At 39.2% G+C, this 21635-nt stretch overlaps 1 protein-coding gene across 10 annotated transcripts; it reads left to right on the top strand.

The window, feature by feature from the left end:
- Positions 1-977: 977 nt before the first annotated feature.
- Positions 978-21563, top strand: git2a (G protein-coupled receptor kinase interacting ArfGAP 2a). Of its 10 annotated transcripts, XM_041787133.1 has the most exons (22): positions 978-1350; positions 5460-5593; positions 5869-5981; positions 6132-6237; positions 6321-6407; positions 6510-6640; positions 6742-6836; positions 7419-7464; positions 8028-8033; positions 8128-8179; positions 8271-8343; positions 8813-8910; positions 10904-11015; positions 11102-11244; positions 12088-12237; positions 13652-13900; positions 14649-14738; positions 16153-16235; positions 16346-16537; positions 16770-16901; positions 17421-17484; positions 19471-21563. In XM_041787133.1, the coding sequence occupies exons 1-22, from the start codon at positions 1299-1301 to the stop codon at positions 19681-19683; spliced, it is 2421 nt and encodes an 806-aa protein (XP_041643067.1). In that variant the 5' UTR covers positions 978-1298; the 3' UTR covers positions 19684-21563. The 10 variants fall into 10 exon arrangements, with proteins under 10 accessions (XP_041643067.1, XP_041643069.1, XP_041643068.1 ...); XM_041787135.1 differs by lacking the exon at positions 8028-8033 and having other exon boundaries at positions 8131-8179; XM_041787134.1 differs by lacking the exon at positions 8028-8033.
- The last annotated feature ends 72 nt before the right edge of the window (positions 21564-21635 follow it).

The raw sequence follows: 21635 nt of genomic DNA, 5'->3' as shown, positions 1-21635 counted from the left end.
GATTGCGCCCCCTGTTGTCGATTATATCCACATGATGGTTGAACCGTCTTTTGGGCTTGACAGATTACATTATTCTCTATGCACGACCGACTCTGGAGGTGTCGGTGCTGTCTACAAATTACCATATCAGATGTCATAAACCATCCATAGCTGTGTTTTATGCATTGTAGTAAGATGAAATTCACCCCACACATTAATCGTGCTCTATGATTCTACGAGACTTACTCTGACAAAAAATATTTAATATAATTTTTAGGATTTTAATATATTAAATTGTGTAATAAATCACTAATAACCCTAGTATTATACACTGGAGTGATATTAAACTTACCTCACACATTAATTATGTCCTCCAGTTTATACTACAAGACTTGCAGTGAAAATAAAGTCTTTACTTTATACCTCTACCCAAGTTTAGCAACCGCTAAACTAATATGAATTTCTGCAGTAATCTTTGATCATATGACCCACCAAATCTCAAGGATGACCTCGGTGTGTGTGACTTTATCTATTTATGATTGACTAATTGATTTATGAAGAGGTCAGTTATGAATTGTTTACATACAACAATTCATTAATGACCCCCAGATGAAAAAAAATCAAGTGAACTGTGTCAAATGTTTAGTTATAAAACGTTCTATTTTTCGGTACCGTGTCACAGGAGTGCATAGATCAAGCTCACCTCCTAAGCTCAGTAAAATGTGTTCTTATCCCTCATTTTGGTCTTTCGGGTAGTGTACGGAAACGGAAACTAGTGAAAATCCTTCCCAGTGATTTGTTCAACATTTGATGTGTACTTATAAATCAGAAGCTGAGAACTCAAAGCCACGATTCTGATATGTTTATTCAACCGAAGAGATGAAACGGCGCTAATACTAAAAATTTGGAGAGAATTTTACTTCCTGTAAGGCTTAACACTGGGCAAGCTCTACAGGAAAACATAGGTCACAGTCGCAGCTGCCACTGGGATTGCTCTAGCTCTGTTGAGTCTGCTGTCTACCAGACTGAGGAGTAAACTACCAAACTGGCACAGGCTAGGCAGCTAATCAGGTGCTAAGTCAGCTAACTTGCAGGGGAGCAGTATTTTACCTTACACCTAGCGGTAGTGTTATAATGGTTGTACCAAAACGGCAAGGCTAGCAACAGTCAAATGAGGCAGCAGGTCGTTTTTTAGGTTGTTTTTTTATCGGCTAGGTTTAGCTAATGCGGAAGGCACCCCACAGAGTGATCAATGGTTAGCGTAACGTAGGGGACATAATAGTCTGTTCATTTTAAAGGCAGTTCTTCCCGAGGAGAGGATGTCCAAACGCCTACGAAACACTGAGCTCTGCGCTGACTGCAGTGTCCCAGGTAAGCTAATTTAGACCATCTCTTAAGTGCTGAACTGTTAGCCGTAATGTTTATCACTAACATTTGGCTCTTCACGGATAATCTTAAGCCTCACACTTGCCCATGCTGCTCTCTTCCCTGCAGTGAATTAAACACGCAGGGTGTACTGTTGTTGTTGCTGACAGGTCCATGCAATGAGACCTGAAGCAGCTGTCTTTTTAACTGTTTCCCTCCGGTGTTACTAGCTTTAAATAATCAGGCAAGCATTTGAAATGTGCGTCACGGTTGTTTTATGAAGGTTTACCTCAGGTAAATAGCAAAGTGCATATCAGAAACAATTTCTGTAAAACACAGATGTTTAATCATCCATCATGAAATGCCATCCTGGACCAGAAGTTACTTCCATGTAAGCCTGCTGGGGTAGTCCACATCTATGATGACAGCATAATTAATAGAAAAGTCATTAAGGCATGGATGATACTGGTTTTGGTTGGGATGATGTGAAAATAAGTTTTTAATGTCTGATTGATTGATTAAAAACATGCTGCAAAATAATTGGCCAACCTTAACCCAAATGTAACATTTACTTTTAAACCAGTTATTATTCTAACAGTGGCCATTACAACTTTATAAGCGCAATGAAAAAAACTAAAGTCTACGCTTTTTTATGCCACCAGAGAAACAGCAGCATCCTGTGACAGATATGAGAGAAAATTGGAGCTAAGTTGCTAAATTAGACTTTTGTGTGTAAGCTCTAGTTGCATTGTGTGTGAGGCACTTTTAAAGTCCCACCTATATAGAAATGACGTGATGTTTTTTCAGCAGGCACAGGAAGGAAGCACAACAGGATGCAGAGTGAATTGACCGCATACTCTCAATGCAAAGAGATTATTTTCTTTTGTGGAGTCATGATATATTGTAAATGTGATAGAATGTTAAAAAGTGGCACATTATTTGTTTATAAACAAATTTTAACTCTTTTGCCTGAAAAACAATGAAAAGAATGTCAAAAATTCAGTAATGGCACCTTGTCTCTCATCATGTCATTGAAGCTTGTTAAAGCCCTGGGGTCTCCACAGCAGCTGGCCTGGATTGCCCTCCCATACAACTACCACCAGTTGTTGGGCGTGAATATTTTTAGAGTTTCAAGATGTGGGATTAAATTTAGCAGCACTTGTTGAGGAAAGAGTAAAACAGGCCTGTCAGCACCAACTCTCAGGTCCTGAAGAAGAGTTAAAGGAGGAGGACCTGAAAACGAAGGACCAGGTGTCAGAATTTGTCCTGCAAAGCTCTGCAGCTGTTCCTCCTGCGGCTCAGCTGCTGCTGAAACACTTCCAGTTCTTACTGTCTGTCCTGTCAGCGCCAGCAGCCTCTCAATCTGCTCTACAGACTATTGGCTACCACGGTATCATATGATTTTCTGCTTTCGAGATGTTTGCTGTCAGGACAGTCATAATGTGACAGCAGGGCTCTGTGCCATTTGTTTCAGAAGGAATGTGTGAAAATTATCACAGTCACAGCATGAACAGTTGTGTTTCACTTTAAGCATGCATTTCATCAATATGCAGCACTAATATCCTGATAGCACTGTCAGTTTTAATGTGCGTTATGAAAAGAGGAAGCTGCTCTGTTTCACAACAAGGTTGAGGTGCTGCGACCTTTATTTGCTAGTCTTCACTTCCTTTTCATACATATCATTGCTTTACCTAATTCTGATGTCAAAAAAGGACTTCACTGCTCATTAATGTCTCTTGTGTCACTGTCCATGGTACTCTGTGCTTATCTTTAGGGTCTTGTAGTAAGGCTGAAGGCAGCCAGGAAACATTTGGTGATATTTTAGTGATCTAACTTTGTTTTAACATGCAGTCTGTATACCATACAGTGTGCCAATCGTTGAACCTAATCCTCATTTCCTCATAGCAGGCCATTGGCATCATTGGGATTTATAGAACGAGGCTAACATAATTTTCCTTTGTCAGAAAATCTAATGTTCTAAAAAAAGAAAATGAAGTCAGCCTGTCTTTGAGGACTTTCTGCGTCATCTGTGTAAAATTTAAACTGTGTTTTTACAAAGGACTACTTAATGTTATTTAATGTAACTTTTATTTAATCAGGAAAACTTATTTGAGATTAAAAATGTATTTTGCAAGAGTTTTATTAGGGATGCACTGAAAGTGAAAATTAAAGCTGATACAGAGACCAGTGCTTGAAATAACACTTGAGCTGTTTGCGGATAGATGTTTTACGTAATATCAATGAAGCTCCCACACACCTTCTCGCTTTTTGCTGATATTTATTAAAACACACAACGTTTCAGTCTAACTGACTTTTATCAGAGATAAAGAAAAAATCTGCTGGCGTAGGTCTGTCGGTCCAGCCTAAAACTCCACTAACTTATTTGTTTGTACAGCCAATATTTACAGCTGATATAGGAAGATGTTTATAGCTCAGATATCGGCATACATTTTCATGTCTGCAGATAACGATATCACCCTGATAATATCGTGCATCCCATACCTGATTAATTGGATAGACCGAAATGTTGTGTGCACTGTGTTGGAAAGTCTTTGACATTTTGTAAACCGTATCCTTCTCTGATGCACCTGTTACACATTCAGGTGTGCTGAGACCTCTTCAGCATACCTGGATAGTGATGTTTTGCCATCACTTCTTTGGTGCAACACTCCTGCCATTCCAACATTTTCTGTCACGTTGACCATGAAAGCAGATTAGAAATTGCTTTAGGTGACTTTAGGCATATCAGTAAGCAGAATTAAATGTTAGGAAGCGAGAGATAAACATTGGCTACTGACACCGGTCCATGCCAGATTATTTGCAGATGACTGATGTTTGTCAACAGGGCTGATATCGGCTGGTATTTATTGACGATAAACCAATGCACCTGTACATCCTTTTTTTAAAATCTGCATTTATTCTATAATGTTGGAGCTCTATGGCAGAAAAAATATGGATTTTACTACAAACAGAGGGTAGGTTTTTGAACATTTCCAAACTGAAGTACTTTAAGGGATGAACATATTGGAGTTTTGCTGATAAAGATATGAAGATATTTACAGATACATTATAGGCGATATTTATATGATCCTTAAATGTAGGTCAGACTAGGGCTAAACAATTTGGGAAAATAATTTAGTAATTGAGTTCCTCATCATATGTGTTTTTCAGCTCAGCAATTAATCATTCTATATTATAACTATTAGAATATTAGGTTAAATATATTACATATAATATTAGGTTATTAGGCAGAAGAATTGTCAAAACATATCTTATTGTGATTATATTTACCCATATTGCAAATTTGCCTGTTTGCTCGTTGTATTGAAGGGAATGATCATTTTTGTGTCATTTTCATTTAGAAAAACATACAAAAATGAAGAAAGTGTCATTTTTTTGGAATGTGAAATATTCCAAAAAAATTACACTTAAATGATTGCATGATTTGTAGTGCATAACGTCTCTGCTGCAGAATTATTTTTTTCGCAGTAGAAAAAAACATTTTTTGACACAGTTCAGGAAATATCACATCTTCTGCAATTTGAAAATTACTCCATCACTCCATTTTGCGATTAAATCTAAATTTTGATTAATTGTCCAGCCCTAGTTGAGACTTAAAACGCCCTTTCACATTTAAGGGATGATGAACAGAGAAAAAGACTTAAGCTAAAGTAGGTCCTACCTAAAACTCCACAAGCTTATTCGTACATACGGCAGATATTCACAGCTGGCAGGAACGATAACTGCTGATAATCTGCATCCCTTGCACTTTGCACATCATTAAAGTAACACCATAACAATTTTTTCAAAGATTAATAGTATCAAAAGGTATAAAATTCTGAGAAAAAAAACTATTATCTTCACTATTTTAACAAAAAAAGTTGACAGGCAGTGAAAAGGAGAAGCAGGATGGGATGATTTAGCATAGCTACATGTAGAGAGGAGTGGACATCAGATACGTTTCCCCCATATCAGTTTATGACTAAAACTATGACTATTGGAGGGTAACTTGTTTTACTTAAAGCTATTCTTTACATTGTATCTTTAATAATCTGTGATTCGTTGGTAGGATTATTGTGAGTGTCATGGTATTCTCCTCATGGTTTCTCTCTCAGAGCCTCGCTGGGCCTCAGTCAACAGAGGGGTGTTGATTTGCGATGAGTGCTGCAGTGTTCATCGGAGTCTGGGCAGACATAGCTCCCAAGTCCGCCACCTGACGCACACACCATGGCCTCCTACGCAGCTACAGGTAAACTTTCAGAAACATTAGAAAGACAAACTCCCATGTGAAAACCTTCATATCTCCACTGTTTCATGGTAAAATTGTCCTAGAGATTCTCTTATTCCCACAGTCAGACTAGTCCTTTGTCCTTGTCTGGATGAATCTATTTCACATGAGATCCCAGCGAGCTGTATTGATTTACTCTAAATATAGAAACTGTTTGTTCAGGAAGAGGGCTGTCAGCATCCTACAGTCTGACAGACAGACACATTTTACAGGTTTCTCTGTCATTTGACCCCTAGATGGTTCAGACATTATACAGCAACGGTGCAAATTCAATATGGGAGCACTCTCTTCTGGACCCTGCGTCTGTGATGAGCGGCAAACGCAAAGCCAACCCCCAGGACAAACTGCAGTGAGTCAGAGTGAAAATAATCACAGAGCCTTTTTTCTTTACAAACTAGGGATCATTTAAAAAACACAAAGTTGATGTTGATTTTTCCTTGACTCATTTAATTGCCTCTGTGTCTTTGTTTGATCTCTGTGTATCATGTTGGTCCAAAAGCCCGAACAAATCTGAGTTCATAAGAGCCAAATATCAGATGCTGGCATTCGTCCATCGCATGCCCTGCAGGGAGGATGACAGCTCCACAGCCAAGGATTTGAGCAAAGTGAGGAAAAAATGAAGCATTTTCTTGCACAATGTAGAATCGTTCAGCTTTATCAATTCAAAGTAATCATTTGTTCTTTGCAGCAACTTCACTCAAGTGTACGCACTGGGAATCTGGAAACCTGTTTAAGGTTGTTATCCCTGGGAGCACAAGCTAACTTTTTTCACCCTGTAAGATCCCCTCATTTATCTAAACACAGAATCATCATCTTCATATTTCCATTTCAACTTAAGATCATAATTCTTTGTGGTTTATACCAACTTTTTCTGTAGGAAAAGGGAAACACTCCTTTGCATGTAGCAGCAAAGGCAGGTCAGGTATCTCAGGCTGAGCTATTAACTGTTTATGGGGCGGATCCTGGAGCCCCCGACAGCAACGGCAAAACTCCCATTGACTATGCAAGGTTAGATATTCTCAGTATCTAAACAAGTAAACAAAAGATACAGGCCATTAATTTCTCTTACATTGGTGTTGAATTGAGCTTTTAAACATGTGTTTATGCAGGGAAGCTGGCCACCATGACCTGGCGGACAGACTGGTGGAGGTCCAGTATGAACTCACTGATCGACTGGCTTTCTACTTGTGTGGAAGGAAACCAGGTATGTAGACACAGAGAAAGAGATTCCTCCCAGCTATGCTAATTTAGATGTTTGAATTAGATGAAAATGACAACATGTGAAGAAAAGATTCTGTATTTCCCAAACCAAAAATAATGCAACACAATTCATCTTTTAACTAGAGAAAAATATTATTGTAACCTGGGAAAAGTTCAGAGATGCTAAACTGTTAAACTGTGACATTTTGTTGTATTAAGCAGTTTCCTCAAATAAAATGCAGACATGCAAATACTTCACTATGAAGTTGGAAGAAAAGTGTCTTATAATACAGCAAAGCAAGTTAATTATATTAAAACACAAACCTATGAATTGTAGAACCTGAGGAAAACTACTGCTTGTAATTTGTTCCAGAGCTGTACATGTGTGATTGAAGTTAAAGAAAAGCCTTCACCCCTGTGGCACTACTTACAGATAAAAATCAATTTTGTGTGGTATTTAATTTGCTTTGTTAATATTGATTAGGCACTATATCTAAATAATTCTTAGTATAAGATGTTTCCTTCTCCCATAAATATTAATAATATTGTGGGCACTCATCCAGAATATTCTTTGTGTTTGCTTCAGATCATAAAAATGGGCAGCACTTCATCGTTCCACAGATGGCTGACAGGTAAAAACACGATCTGTTTGTCGATATGAAGTGGTTTTTGCCTGAGTGGAGTTTAAACTGAAGACAAAGTGAGCAGAGTGAGGCAGTTGTTTACGGTTGTATTTCTACTCTGAGGCTTGTTCAAACATGCTGCTGGATGGCTGCAGTGTTGATTATCTGTGAGAGGAAAAAGGAGCAGCTTTCAAACACAGACATGGCTTATTATAGGCAAATTTTATAACTTAAAAGCATTCATTTGGTTGAGGTACTTCAGTGATATTGTTAAAAGCAGAACAGCCATTGTAGAAGCAGATGTACTTCAGTGATACCAAACTGGGAAATGATAGTGTTACAGCAGCAAGTTATTGGTGCAAAATGAAGTGACAGAAGACTAAATACGCTGTATATAATACCCATCACAAATAGAAAGAGATACATAATCCAGAAATGTAGCTAAAGCCCATTAAAACTAATTTCCACTGAAATCAAAGTGTTAAAGTTACATAGAGCAAAGAGAAAAATAGCAAAAATTGTGTTTAAATTCTCTGTTTGATCTTTTTTATTGCTCTCTTTTGATGGATAAGGAACATGTAAGTATTATATACAGAATGATGCATTATCCCGATGTCCTAGACTTATAACTTGATCTACGTGTGCTTTATAAAACTTATTTTCTGTTTGTAGCAGTTTAGATTTGTCTGAACTGGCAAAGGCAGCAAAGAAGAAACTGCAGTCTGTAAGTATGCTTCCAGAGTTGCTGATGAGCCTTTCCCCCTTTCCCCCCTTAATAAGGTTAAATTAAGTTTAATTTCCTCATTTTCATGCAGCTCAGTAATCATTTATTCGAGGAACTGGCCATGGACGTGTACGACGAGGTAGACAGGCGAGAGACTGATGCAGGTAAAGTAACATTAACTGAAACACTTGGTTTCTTGTTGAACACAGTGTTTTTTGCACATACACAAAATTCCTTTATGAGCCGATATGAGAATATAGCGCAAAATATTCAGGAAAATGTATCATGTATGAATGAGAGGGGTTTATAATGTTTATATCCTGTGATTTGTGTATGGCTTCTTCTTCAATGCCTGTAATCAAACTGCTTCTTTTTATATTTTGTTGACCAGTTTGTTCCTTTCCACTGTTTTGCTAATGTGTTGAACTACACATATCAGTGATATAAAGGCAAAAAATAGGGTGTCATATTGTCACACTCTTTCTCTACCATTTTCCATGTTGGGCAGCCTGCATGACATTTTCTCTAAATTTTGAGAAGTGCCTGTGTGATAATGGCTAGGGACACACTGAAGCATTCACTGTGTTGCAGCTATACTTTAAACCTTTGTTTTTTATTTTATCATGTTTGTAGTGTGGCTGGCTACACAGAATCACAGCACCCTGGTGACAGAGACAACCGTGGTGCCTTTCCTTCCTGTGAATCCAGAATACTCATCAACAAGAAACCAGGTAAGTCAGCTTTGCACATCTCCCATATGAAAATGTTTGATTATTCCCTCTGCATGTATAGCACCTATAAAAAGTCTTCACCCCAGATGTTTTACTCTTTTTATTGGTTTATTAATCAATCATGGTCAATACTAACATGGCACACCAGATGGATTTGTTTCACACATCCATCTGGAAAACCACTCATAGACAGCGTTTGTGAAAGGGCAGAGCCTTTGAAAAAAAAAAAACTAGGGAGGATGATTGGAAGAACGTTCTGTCTGTCACAACTTTACGGGCAAATCAGAGCAACAAAACGCCAATGAGCTGCGCCCCTTCTGGAGGAGTAAACTCCTTTAGAGCTGCATAACGCGAACCATGGCGACTGTAGACATTTCAGTACGACTTTTCTCGTTTTTGAAAAGAAAACAACTCAATGCTGTTTTTTGTTCTTTTATCGAAGAAATGTCGTCAAGTTCTGATAAAACTGGTGCTTTAGCAGCTTCCTCGCTAATGTCTTCCGCCATAGTTGCACCAGTCTCTTGTTGCTGCTCTCTTTTGTCATGACTCCGCCCTGCCCGAAAGTACTGCCCCTCAACGTTGATTGGTCCTGTCACTTTCTAACTGGGCCCAAACGGTTCAGACAGGAGCTTTGCAAGATGGATTTGCCAGTGAGAAATACGGACACCTGCTTTGCAAGGTTAGGTCAATATAATTTGGCTTTTTTTAATTTAAAAAAAGATACAACAACTCTTTAATGTTAAAATGTAAACCGATTTTTACAAAATAATGTCAATTAAATAGAAATATGTAATGTAAAATAAGTGAGTGCATAAATATCCACCTCCTTTAAAGTAGCTGACCTCATTCAACAGAGGTCCAGTCAATTAGTGCTAGTAGTCTCACAATAAGTGAAATCGGAATCACCTGAGTGCAGTGAATGTGTCTGAAGTGATTGTAGTGTAAAGGCACCTCTGAAAGGTCCAGTCACTGGTTAATCAGTATTCCTGGCTACCATTACACCACGAAGACAAAAGAACACCCCAAGCAACTCAGAGAAAAGGTTATTGAAAAGTAAGGCATGTGATTGATACAAAAAACAATTTCTAAGGCACTGAACATCCCCCAGAGTTCAGTTGAATCCATCATCAAGAATTGGAAGGAATATGGCACATGTGTAAATCTGCATAGATCAGGCTGTCCCCACAACCTGAGTGACAAGCAAGAAGGAGACTAGTAAGAGAGGCCACCAAGAAACCTGTGACTACTCTGAAGGAGTCACAAGCTTCAGCAGCTGAGATGGGAGAGAGACTGCATACAAATGTTTCCTGGGTCCTTCACCAGTCAAAGCTTTATGGGAGAGTGGTCAAGAGAAAACCACTAGTGAAGAAAACTTAAAGCTACAGGCCCTTGAAGGCTTGTAAAGTTAGAAGGTAAAATGAATGTAACAAAATATAGGAAAATCCTGAAGCACAATCTTATTCAGTCTGCAAGAGAACTACGGCTTGGGAGATTATTTAATTTCCAGCAAGACAATGACCTGAAGCATACAGCAAAAGCCACACAGTAATGGTTTAAAGACAACCATGTAAATGTTCTGGACAGGCCAAGTCCAAGCTTAGACCTTAATCAAATATGTTGCTGGACTTGAAAAGGGCTGCTCACGTCTGATATCTGTGCAATCTGACAGAGCTGGAGCAGTTTTGCAAAGAAGAATGGAGTAAAATTGCAGTGTTCAGATGTGCAAGCCTGTTTGAGACCTATCCACACAGACTGAGTGCTGTAAATGTACCCAAAGGTGACTCTACTGAATACAAACTTGGAAGTGTGTGGATAGTTATGCAGTCACTTGTTTTACAGACATGTTTTTATTTTATTGACATTATTGTCAATTTGACATCAAAGAGGGGTTTCTTCATCTAAAAAGCCAAATTATTTTGACCATGATTGATTTATGAAATCAGTAAAAGGGTATTTTGAAGTTGGGTTTAATCATTTTCTGTTTCTTTCTTAGGGGCGACAAAAGCTTGCAAGATTCAATGCACATGAATTTGCCACTCTGGTCATTGATATATTAAGTGACGCAAAGCGCAGACAACAAGGGAACTTAGTATCCAGCCCCAAAGGTCAGTAGGGTTTTGTTAATCAGAGATCTGAATGACACTCAAACTTAACACAGATACACAGTGACTATTTGGGCCTCTCTTTCCAGATAATGTTGAATTTATCCTGAAAAGCGTGGCTGTGAGACACGGCAGTGACAGCCAGGACAATGACCAGCCAGACTACGACAGTGTGGCATCTGATGAGGATACAGATCACGAGCTGCCCTCCAGTAAGGGAGACAGGACGAAGGTATCTCACAGTCACTTAATGCCATATACTCACCAGTAGCTTCATTTGGTACATTTGTTCAACTGCATAGTAATGCAACTATTTGATCAGCCAATTACAATACATTTAGGCACGTAGACATGGTCAAGACAATCTGCTGTAGTTCAAACTGAGCTTCAGAATGGGGAAGAAAGGGGATTTAAGTGACTTTGAACATGCCATGGTTTTCTTGGTGGTCTAGCTGGCTTACAGGTTATTTTGTTGCAAACTCTGACCCTGCTATTTGAATGATGCAGCAGAAATCAAGACTCTTTTCCAGTCTTCTATTGTCTAATTGTCTTAAGCATGTATGAACTGTAGCCTCAGTTTCCTGCTCTTATCTGTTGTTATCAGCACCTGGTGTGGCCTGCTGCTGCTGCTGCCCCAAGGTTCAACATGCTGTGCCTTCAGAGATGCTCTGCTGCATACGTCAGTTGTAACGACTGGTTATTTGAGTTATTGCTGCCTTTGTATTAGCTTGAACCAGTCTGGTCATTCTCACATGACCTCTGCCATCAAAGGCATTGTAGCTCAGAGAATTGCCACTCACTTGGTATTTTCACTTTTTGGACCATTCTGTGTAAACCCTGGAGATGGTTGTTTGTGAAAATCCCTGTAGCGGTGGCATGTTCAAAGTCACTTAAATCATTTTTCCCCCCGTCCTGATGCTCACTTTGAACATCAGCCTACATGCCAGGAGTTGGCTGCTGCGATATGATTGACTGATTAGTTATTTGCATTAATAAGCAGTCAAACAGGCATACCTAATAAAGTGAGCTTATTCTCTCCACAACTGACTCAACCTTTCCTCATCTCCCCTGACAGAGCCTGGACTCTGACCTCTCAGATGGCCCCATCACCATGCATGAGTACCTGGAGGTCAAAAACGCACTCACAGCCTCTGAAGCAAAGATCCAGCACCTCATGAAAGCCAACAACGACCTGAGTGACGAGCTGCGGCTCATGCAGAGAAAGGTATCAACCATGCCCCACCAATTCGATCACTAACCCCGGGGGGCCAGACCGAGGGGGGGCCACAGTGGTCAGCAGAGCTCTTCTCCTGCCCGGTGCGATCGCTCTCTGGAGTGGAGGCTGAGCTATCTGAACGGGAATGTTCTGCTGCTGAGACACCCTGCTGGTCCGCCCTCTGTTTAGGCCAGCATGTTTAAATTTTAACCTGGAAATTTTCTTTTCTTTTTTTTTTTTGTTTCTTGGTTTAGTTTGTATTCTTCTACAGATAATAACAAAACAGTTTTTATAAGTGTTACTTTTTGGAATTCAACGTTAAAGCTAGCTGTCTAATGATACTAACATGCATGTTTTTCAAAAAGCATGAAGTAAAAGAGTGTTGTTTAATCTCTTCATTGTGACTAACTGAAATTGTATGTGTGTGCCTTGCTTCATCACATATACTGTTGATTTTGTCATCATTTCTGTTGGTAAATGTTTTTTTTAATGTTATTTCTAAGTTGTTGCAAAGCTGTTTCAGATAATTTTACTCTTTGACATCAAACTGTTGATTTATATGGAGTTAAAATGTTGCAAAAATGTTTTCAATGAGCCTCAGTTTAGCAGGAATATGATCTTTTTGACCACAGATGTGTTCAGCATGTTTTAGCTTTTGTTTTTTAAATGTATTGTTGATTTTAACACATTTTTTCTTTGTGTTAAGTTTGCTTTCATTTCAATTCTGAAAAACTTGAAGACCCCCTGCAGCACTCGAGGCTGCTGTACTCTTTTTACTGATGTGTTATAGTGTTGTGTTAGCTAACAGCTCTATAGATCCTGATGCAGAGACCTCTTTTAGACGCAGATATTAGAGAGGAACAGGAACATCTGATCAGTCATGACACGCAGTACTCTTTCAGAAAGTATTGCTTCATATGATAGAAACACATTATTGAGTGTAGTTTGATACAAATATCAAACTTTACCAGTTAACATTAGAGTAGTTACTCCTTTTTTGACAGCTAGTTCTACTGTACTCTTTGCACTAAATTAAAGAAACTTCATTGTTTAAGCCCAGATTTTCTGTATCCAAACTTGTGCATCTGCAACAAAATCTTAGTAATTTTGTTCGTTTTCAGATGCCCCTTACCCTCTTATTACTCAATCATCTGTACTTTGGCTCCATCTTTGACTAAAGCTGCATCTGTGTTGCATCAATCTTTTGCTTGCTTACCACTTGCTTTGCATAAGAAAAATAATCTCTTTCCAAAGGAAAATTGAAAAGGCAGTATGAAACGTAAGCATGCATTCACATTGAATAATAGGTGTTTAATGATCACTTCTGATATGTGATGCTGTAAAGATAGCATGGGTCAGAACAGGGACACATCTTTGCTTTGCTAAGAGCTCCTCTTAGTGTGTTGCTGCCCGTCTCTTCCAGCTGCAATCTCTGCAAAGCGAGAACACCTCTCTCAGGCGGCAGGTCACTACCAATATCTATCAGGTCCCCAGCGGTTCAGACTACCCTGACCCCTCCAGTCCCTCAGCCCTGAAACGCCGGCAGTCTTCGCGGGCCAGTCGGCCCATGTCTATGTATGAGACCGGCTCAGGCTTGAAGCCCTTCCTCCCTAAAGGGGAAACTCCTTACCCCGAGGAGGCTCTCCCCACCCTGCAACCCTTCCCACCTCATGTAAGTAAGACCTGATCCCTGCTCTCCTCTGCCATTTCCTCTTCTCTGCCCTGTCCACGACTTTCCCTTCATGTCCTTCCTCCTGTATGCAAACTTCCCTCTTCAGTACCTCTTGTTCCTCATTTGAGTGGCTTTTTCCATCAAAGACAGAATCATCAAAATCATGTAGACATAGCCGGTCACATCTCATCTTGTCCATTAACACATTCACAGCTCCATGTTTCTGTTGTTTACTAGAGTGCTGCTTGTCTGTGAGAGAAAAACATAGTGTTACATGTGAGATGCTGTCTTTTTGATATACTCTGAAGGTTTGTATTGTGTTTTATGTTGATGAAGCATTAAAACTACCATACAAGTTCTCTGTGTTTTTGTAATGCATGACATTTTTTACATTTAATTTTCTCATCTGTTTGGTTTTTTCAGTGATTCATTCCATTTTTTATGAAGTAAAATTTTTATGAGCCACAGTTATTTAGTTCTTCTCTTTTTATGGATTAACTCAGTCATCTTTTCAGGACACAAACCAAGAACCAAATGTTGAGGGATCTGATCTGTTAAAAATAAGCAAAGTTGTCAATGAGAGTTGATTTATTGTAAATAATGAACTCCAACCCCTGCAATAACTTACTCAAAGATACTTAAAGGACAGTAATGTCATACATCACATTTTTTGTTTGTACAGAAGTTTTTTTTTTTTCACTTAAAGCCCACCTGTGTGCTTTAAATGTGATCTGAACCCTATCTCTAGACGGAAAGGGCAGCTTTTGTGACCACATCTTCATCCCTCCCCTCATTTCCATCCACCCTGTCCTGGCCGAGGGACGAAAGTGTTCAAAAGGTTAAGTACATCCTCACTCAGTCCACATCATGTGGGAAGACGTCATATCCCTCACCTCTTTCTGTCTTCCATATGCTGCTCCATGTCCGCCCTGCTGCATGAGTAACCCCTCCACCAGCTGCCCCAAAGATATAGATGCCCAGCCTTCATCGGCAGCATTCTCATTGTGCAGTCAAACGACATGAATTTTGTGGTTTTAAAAGCAAAACCTCTGCCTGACTACTGAACGTGGAGCTGAGTATTGCACTTGAGATGCTGCACCTGCTTTTAACACCTTCTTCCTTTGCAACACAAACCTGTGCAGCAGACCATGTAAGAGTCTGATTGGCTGAAAAGTTCAAATAACAAAATACTTAAAAAATGAAGAGTAAGGGTGCTCTGTGAGTTAGATTGTTTAATGTACGTGTTTTAACTCAGGATTGGTCGAAAAAAGTCTTTTCTGCATTGTCTGTAACAAATGCCTAGCGGTTTTGCACGCTGACTTTACACGCACTCACTTCTTCCAGTAACTATCAAACCAATCCAAGAGCATTACTATCAAAGAACTAATCTTTTATGAAGGTACATGAGAGATTTAACCATAAATATATGTGCTTATTATATTTCCTATGTGTGCAGCATTGCATTTTTTTCTGCAGAAATAATTCTGTTTGGATTCAGTGACATTGATTTAAAGGGAAGGAAAATGTGCATTTGGAGTTTGAGTGTCTTGGGTGTACATTGTTGTCTCTACTTCCTGTTACAAACTTTTCTATGAGTCTCAGAGCTCATCTGCATAAAGTAACTTCTCACATTCTCAGTGAGATGTGAAGATGATTTGATAACATTGCTGGTTAATGGTTAACTTTAATTTATGAACTCCTCTTAATCTTGTCTTCTTATCCTCAAACAAACACCCTCTTGGGTAACTCCCTTTTAGTGTTGAGGATAAGTAAAGCTTGTGCCATGGTGCTGATCTCATGTTTCTTGCCATGTGTTGCTCATCATTAGCATTGGCCTGTTGTATTGATTGTGTTGTCATCAGATAAACCAGCCCAGCAGCAGGAGCTCAGACATTTCATATAAACAAGCAAGAAAGTTCCAGTGGATATGGCTTACTTATATGAAACAACAGTCTGAACTCTGTAAAATCTCTTTACTAACACTTAAAGGAATGCTTTAAATAAATGACACGCTTCACAGCTTCATTGGCTTGTTTGAATAAGAGCCACCTGCACTGCATTCTCTCTCTCTTTATTCCAGTATGTCACACAGCAAACAGGACAGGCTGTATTACAGATATTTGTCCTTGTTAAAGAATTTGAAATGAAGCGCTGAAATTGAGTTTTCCCAGCGGTTGTTTGTGGTTTTAGTGGACTTTGACGTGAGGCGTCACCTGGAGATCATGATTTTTAACCAGCTCTTTTTGTTTTAGGCCTCAAAGTTAGAGAAGCAAAGCAGCATGCCTGAAAGTGACTATGACAACACATTCAATGAATCAGAGATGGAGGATTCGGGGTAAGAGCTGTTTTCCAGGGAGATATATGGAATTTTAGTTGATTTTATGTTGTATTTAGACAAAAATAAGCGTGTGTTTTGGCAGTAGAAATGATTTTTTTTTTCTGCAGTTTGTGCAGGAGGACAAGGCTGAGGAGCAGCGGCTGGATGGGTGAGGGCAGCTCCATCCCTGAGCTGGCAGACGCAGAGATGGAGACAGACCCCACGCTCCCCAGCACCGAGGACGTCATCCGCAAAACAGAGCAGATCACCAAGAATATCCAAGAGCTGCTGCGAGCTGCTCAGGAGAACAAACATGACAGGTCAGAGATCGAAGAGAGAAATGATGTTTGTTATCTGTTTTTTTATCTTTCATTTCCTTTCTGCCATTTTTAGCCCAGAGTTTCTCTTCCATTCATCATGATTCTGTTCAGCTGTGTTTATCTCCTGTCATTTCCTCTTTTTGTTTATCATCTTCACCCTACCCCCCCTTTCTACTTCCACTCTGCTCCACTGTTGTGATGTTGTTGTGATACCCCTTCCCCATGTGAGCAGACCATGTGAGCGTGAAGGTGTGCGCAGGCTCAGGCACAGCCTGGGATGTTTCAGCACTCTGGTGCCCTGGGCCGAGAAGGCCCCCCCTCCCCTTCAACCACTCAGCCTCCGGCCCCCTGACCCCTCCTCCTGGTACTCTGGCCTCTGTCCCTGCCTCCCAGGCACAGTTTCATTTTCCTCTCCCTCACAGTTCTGCCCTCACCCCTTCTCTGCTGTCTCACCTGCTAACACGCTGTCTCTCCCCCTGTGATGCAATCCTGAATCTTTTCTTCATCTGAAACTGTTTTTCTCCTAAAGTACTGACTTTAAGTAAGCTTCAGCTGTTAGAAGACATGTCATCCTTGCTGCGACTGACTTGCTTTAAAAATATGACACTATTACACAGGTTGCTGTTTCCACCGCTGAGTAGCAGATTTTTTTTTTTTACATGAAAAAGGAAAAACAAGAAAAGAACCTCAGCTCACCAGTGTTGTTTTTTTTAATAGCATGTTGTCCTGAAACTTAAAGATGACAGTGCACGGTGTGTTTTATATATTACATAGTACCTTACTCATATGACATGCATGTAAGAGCTTCTTTTTTACTTATGTATGTGTTATTTGATTTATTCATGGTATGTTAATCTAATCGACAATTCTCTTCTCCTCACAGCTTCATACCCTGCTCAGAAAGAATACATGTGGCTGTAACAGAAATGGCAGCTCTTTTTCCTAAGGTACGAAGGCACGTTTGTATAAATGTTGCTTGACAGAACAGCTCAGTTAGCCTGTTAATCTTTGAAATAAAAAATAAAAAATGTGTTATTTTGAGGATCTTAAAGCTCATACAGGTTAATTCCAAAGACCAAATACACCGATGTCTTAACTTTTTTAATAGCTGGGATTTTCTTTGACCATTTTTGGACATTAAATACCATGAATTTCTTCTTTTGTGCATTGCTTTGTTGTAAACGCCTGAAAAAAATCTGAGGGCTCACTGGTAGGTTGGCATTTATATTTTTAACTATACAGTTACTTAGAAAATGTTAAGATAACATGTTATACAGCGAACACAGAAGGAAAATAGCAAGCTAAATCTGGTACAAAGCATCTTTTCTCTTTTTGAGAATAATGTAATTTTGTACATTGTCCCTGACACAAATAAACTTAATAAACTAAACTAAACTATACACCACCAGAAAGCTCTGATTCTCAGGGTTCTGACCACGTTAACCATTCCACGGTAAAACCACCACAGCAGCCACAATAAATGCAGTTCTACTTTACTCTCCTAATTGTAATATCCCATCAAAAATGGTCCTGCTGCATCAGAAAGAGTCCACACAAACTTTTTAGTCCAAAACCATAATTACATCCATAAAGATAAAGGAACCTATTTTTTTATCTTTCAAACTTTCCATTGTTGTTCTCAACAGTCTACTGTATTTGCTGTAATAATGGATTTTTTTCCAGAAATTACTATCAATGCTCTATAGAAAAATGTCTACCACCCTTAGTTCTTTTTGGAGTCTCCAGTTTGAAAACATCTGGACTTTTCCTCATGAAAAAATGTGTAAAATACTTGGTTTATGCTCTGTTGTTATCATCTTTGAACCTGAACAAGAATGGCTTCAATCTTTTGGTCCACTTGAGTTTTCTAGCTAAAACCTCCCAACTACAGTCATCTACAGGTCTCTGTGTCACAGTACAGATTCAGAGAGGAGAAAAAAAAACTATTTTGTTTTCTGTAGTTTTACTCAATACCAGTAGGAGCTACAGTGAGTCTGACAGCTTGGGAAGCAACTTCAGAGTGTTACTTTTTTGTTTGTGCTTGTACTCCGAGTGGTTCAAACACAGCATTCAATTTAAAGTGGACATATTTTACCCTTTTAAGACAAGGTTATATTGGTCTCAGAGGTCCCCAAAACATACCTGTGTAGTTTGTTACTGAAAAAACATTCTAGTGTAGTTTTTTTTGCATGCCTTAAAACCCCTCTATTCCAGCCTTTCTCAGAACGAGCCATTTCTGTGTCTGTGGCTTTAAATGTTAATGAGCTGTTTGACTCCACCCCTGACCACACCCCTCTCAGGAAATGGATGTGGCACTCCTGATGTTACAATGTTACAGACTCTTTTATCCAAAGTTAAGAATCTGACTTGGATTTGAACCATCAATTTCCCAGATCAAAGTCAGCAGGGTAACCCACTGAGCTATCAAGCATCACAGCTGGCAGCTGAGAGGAAGATCAGGAGACGAGGGTGGAACTTTCTTCAAAGCGGGGAGGGCCAACCAAACCTGGGGGGCGGTGCTAACTCCCCACATGAGTCATGAGGGGAAAATCTGAGAATGGCTTGTTTCAGCACACATTTTCTGAAAGGTGGAGAAAGAGAGGGTGGAAGGAAATGGATTTTCTGGTATTTGAGAGGATTGTGGATAGGCCAGGGTCATAGATTTTGTTAGAAAAGCCTGAAAAAGTGATTTTTGCATAATATGTCCCCTTTAATTTGGGTATTCCTGGTTATGTGTTTTTGACTGATTTTACCCAGAATTCTTAGGGGTTAATATATTCTCCTTTAAAAAACCCTATGCTGTACAAAAATGTAACCCTAGGTTTGCCAAGACCCATGTGTTTCTTAAGAATCTGCATTAAACATTGTTCTTTTTGCATAAATCTGTTCATATTTCTCCATCAGTATTAAGATATTTAATCATTCCTTTACAGAAGCCGCGCTCAGAGACAGTCAGAGGCTCTCTGCGCTTGTTGACCTCGAGTGCCTACCGGCTTCAGAGCGAATGCAGGAAGGCGTTGCCCTCAGAGGGCTGTCCAGGACCGGACATGCAGCTTGTCACCCAGCAGGTCATCCAATGTGCTTATGACATTGCCAAGGCAGCCAAGCAGCTTGTGACCATCACCACTAAAGAGAATACAAACTAACAGCACTTACAGGCTGCGAAGCAGTCAGCCTCTCAGTTTTGTTCTTATATAAATATTTTTAATGATTTTGTTTTGTTGTTTTTTGTATTTGTGGTATATGCATGCATGTTTTTTAATTTATGAATCATTATTAAAATAATAAAAGCTAATTCTGGACACAACATGAGTTTTAGGGAAAAGGACAGCGACCTTTCTTAGAAATACCCAGATGATGTAATAGCACAATTTCTCATGAGATAAAAACTAAAGCTTTCACAAATCATGTTTAGCCAAAATGCAGCAGCTAGTCAGACTAGGAACTGTTATTCTTAGATTACTCACACAACTCAAGAAATAACAATCTTTAAAGTCCCTGTAAAGTGAAATCCAAACTTTGTGTCTTAACACACTAACTATGTTGGAATAAGGGTGCTGTAAGTATGTCAAAACACTGAGCTCTATGTGTGAGTGATTTTTTTATTGAAACTATTAGAAGGTATTTCACCTCTTTCCCGGTTTGGTCTTATTTGAGCATGGCAAATATACCTATCTGGGTGGGGAATTACCCCGTCCCCCTAGCATTACCTTATTAAAATCACAAAGCAGTTCATCTTAGTACAGTCTGTTGTTAGCTGATGTCACTGCCTTCATTGAAAGTTAACAGCAAGTTACATGCTGTGTGTTTGTTCATTGTGAGGTAAATTTCCCAAATCTATCAGCCACAGTGGTCTAGGGGTCATTAAAAGTATCTTTACAGATATCTGTGCCAGAATACAGTAAATTTAATCCCCAACCTCTGGCACAAAGCCAGGCAGCTTCACTCTGAACAGAAACATTTTCTTAAATTTGAGAGGATTTAATTTCTCATGAGGTGGTGTTCTCATTCAACCGACACACCCACACCATCCTAGAGCAGATATTACTGCCTCATTTTTCATGATTTTGAAGCTTGTTTTTATAAACTGAGATGTGTTTGTCATTACTGAAATTTGGCGTTGTGGTTCATAACACAGTAGCTTGACATACAACAAACCTAAAATAAATATTTTTAATCACTTTACAGGGACTTTAATCAATCCAAAACATGAAAAAACAAGAGAAGCACATTACAGTAGATCCACCTGATAATATTGGTAGCTGTATCAGTCCAAAGTCAGACATGGATGCTGAAAAGCCATAAATGTTTCATGAATCCATGCTAACACTCTTGTAGCTGATGTATCTAACTGTCATCAACTGCACTGTGCAGGCATTATCATCCTGCTAAGTTTAATGTCCAAAAACCAACTGACCATATTGCCAGCTTTGATTAATGTTGGGAACTTAACTCATGCACATGTTGTTGCTCTGTAATGCTAATGTTTCTGCATCCAAGAAGCTATTTATATGTTTGTCCTCTGTCCAAGTGTAATCCAGTCTGCAGTGCACTTGTTGCAGCTATTAATGTTTGCACATTTGTTAAGTCAGTGAATGCAACACTTGTTAAGGGGGCCAAAGTTATCTTCTTGACTGGTGCCAAGATGCTGTATTAATTTCTAATGATCGACCATGTTGCTAGCAGGCTCCTCACAGTTGGTTGTAATTCTGTGTTCTTGTGTGCCATTGCAGTGCTGGTGATGTTATGCAGAGCTAATAGCCATACTGTATGTACATCCATGTTGCTGCTAGTTTTGTATTTAAAGTGCAACATTTGGGATAGAAGCATAAACGTCTCATGTAAAAAAAAATGTGCAACTCAACATTCATCCTCAACGTGTTTCAGAGTTCATACTCATTTTAAAGTCTGATCAAGGTCAAGTTTCTCTCTGCACTGGAATGGCGTGCAGGGATGTATGTGATGCAGCTGTTAAATTGCTCTTGGAAAAATAATTATTTTCTAAATAAACTTAATTTATAACTAAGATTGTCTGATTTTGTATTTTGGTGTTTCAGCTTGTCTTGTCCTGACACATGATACAGATTTTATGTTTTAT

This window comes from Cheilinus undulatus, linkage group 5, assembly GCF_018320785.1.
Source record: "Cheilinus undulatus linkage group 5, ASM1832078v1, whole genome shotgun sequence".
NCBI lineage: Eukaryota > Metazoa > Chordata > Actinopteri > Labriformes > Labridae > Cheilinus > Cheilinus undulatus.
The sequence above is the reverse complement of the archived record's forward strand: the minus strand, read 5'-3'. Positions and strand labels throughout refer to the sequence as shown.